The following is a 1779-nucleotide window of genomic DNA, read 5'->3' on the forward strand; positions in this document are numbered from 1 at the left end:
TACTTGGCCTCCTCGAGCTCCTCCGTGCGCTGAATCGCGTCCGTCTCGTATTTGGTTCTCCACTGGGCCACTTCGCTGTTGGCCTTGGACAGGGCGCGCTGCAGCTCCCCCTTGGCTTCCTGCTCCTCCTCATATTGTTCCCGCAGCAAGTCACAGTCGTGGCGAGCGGACTGCAGGGCGTGGGCCAGGGCGTTCTTGGCCTCAGTAGTTAAAATGATACAAATTGTCACAACACTAACAATTTGTGACTGGATTTTTTTACTGCGGTTTGATCAAAGCTTCATATCCCTGCTACAGTTGCTAGAGCAACAGCAGGAACAAAATGAATAACATTAGGGACTGTGTGTTTCAAATAATGGTGTTAAACAAGGTCAGGTGCTTGTCCATCTTTTCTGGGACAGCACCTCTCAAACACATTTGCACCAAATGCTTCAAGAAAGGGTAGAATAAATCCAGTGACAAAGTGCAAGTACTCCTGCTCTATTTCCTTTTTCTGGCTGCTGCTGTTTGCTTTGCCTCAAGGATTTCCAATAGCAGTAAGGTATGCACACAGAGCTGACTTTATTCATTGCACTCATGTTTTTGAACTTCAGAAGTCTTGAATGAGAAGGACTTAAACTTTCTTCGTTATTTAATTTCTGATGTCTCTTCTCTATATTATAATCCAAGGCAAAGTTCAAAATTTTCACTGTTCTGATGTCACCACCTTTCTCTGAGGAGAAATCTAATTTATTCCTTTAGTGCATTTATTTCTTTTACAATTTCTTGGTTCAAATGAAAGCAAGTCACCTTATTTTCTTCCTCTAGTTGCCTCTTCAGCTCTTCAGTCTGCTGAGTGAAAGCATGTTTGCCTCGAGTCAACTGAGAAATCAAGGACTCCTTCTCCTCCAGTTGCCGAGTAAGTTCACCTAATGAAAATAAGTTGATTTTTTTAGACAGAGATATGAGATATAAAATAAATGAATGAGAGTGGCTTGCCATGTGTAAAGTGATTACAAGATATAATGTGGTAAATTGAAGGCTTAGAAGCAATATCATTCCCATCGATAGGAAAACCTGTCAAAGAGAAATGCTGTGCTGGCATCAAAGGAAAGGAGATGAACTGATCACAAACTCACACATTCATTTTGATTAACAGCTATTCTTTTGGTTTGGTTTTATGTTTCCTTGGGTGGCATTTGTGTGACTACCACCAGGAGGAAATTCTACATTGTGAATTTTGTTTAGATCACCGAGTAATGAACATGTTACAAAATACACAGGCATTGAGGCAGCATATTTCAGCACTTGACACAGGATTATTACATCTCATTAAGGGACATACCATTCTCAGTCTGTAGGCGTGTTTTCTGTGTGTTCAGATCATTAATTAGTCGCACATGTTCATCATCTTTCGTTCTGACTTCACTGAACTGGTCTTCAAGAGCTCGGCACATCTTTTCGAGATTGCTCTGTGGAGAGATAGAAAGCATCTTCTTCAGCTCATCCAATTGTTCAGAACAACAATGGTAATGATGAGAAATGTTTCTTCCTGTGCAGTAACCTTGGCTTTGGAGACAGTCTCCATGTTACTGGCCAGGTCATCAATCTCCATCTTGAGCTCACTCTTCTCCTTCTCCAGCTTCTGCTTGACGCGTTGCAGGTTGTCGATCTGCTCCCCGAGCTCAGCTGTGCTGTCCGCGTGCTTCTTGCGCAGGGCGGCAGCCGTGGCTTCGTGCTGCAGCGTGGCCTCTTCGAGGTCGCGGCGCATCTTCTGGAATTCTGCCTCCCGCTTCTTGT

The 1779-nt window shown here is 43.5% G+C and overlaps 1 protein-coding gene across 1 annotated transcript in view; it reads right to left on the reverse strand.

Annotated features, from left to right (window-relative positions):
- LOC114065657 (myosin-1B) overlaps positions 1–1779 on the reverse strand; it is a 35119-nt gene that overhangs the window by 10504 nt on the left and 22836 nt on the right. Inside the window, exons 26-29 of the mRNA XM_027899717.1 lie at positions 1544–1765; positions 1325–1451; positions 790–908; positions 4–200 (exon numbers count right to left, since the gene is read on the reverse strand). Of these exons, the coding sequence (XP_027755518.1) occupies positions 4–200; positions 790–908; positions 1325–1451; positions 1544–1765 (665 nt within the window). The remainder of the gene's footprint in view (positions 1–3; positions 201–789; positions 909–1324; positions 1452–1543; positions 1766–1779) is intronic.

This window comes from Empidonax traillii, unplaced genomic scaffold (assembly GCF_003031625.1).
Source record: "Empidonax traillii isolate 1590-97213 ecotype Southwest subspecies unplaced genomic scaffold, ASM303162v1 scaffold685:size505991, whole genome shotgun sequence".
NCBI lineage: Eukaryota > Metazoa > Chordata > Aves > Passeriformes > Tyrannidae > Empidonax > Empidonax traillii.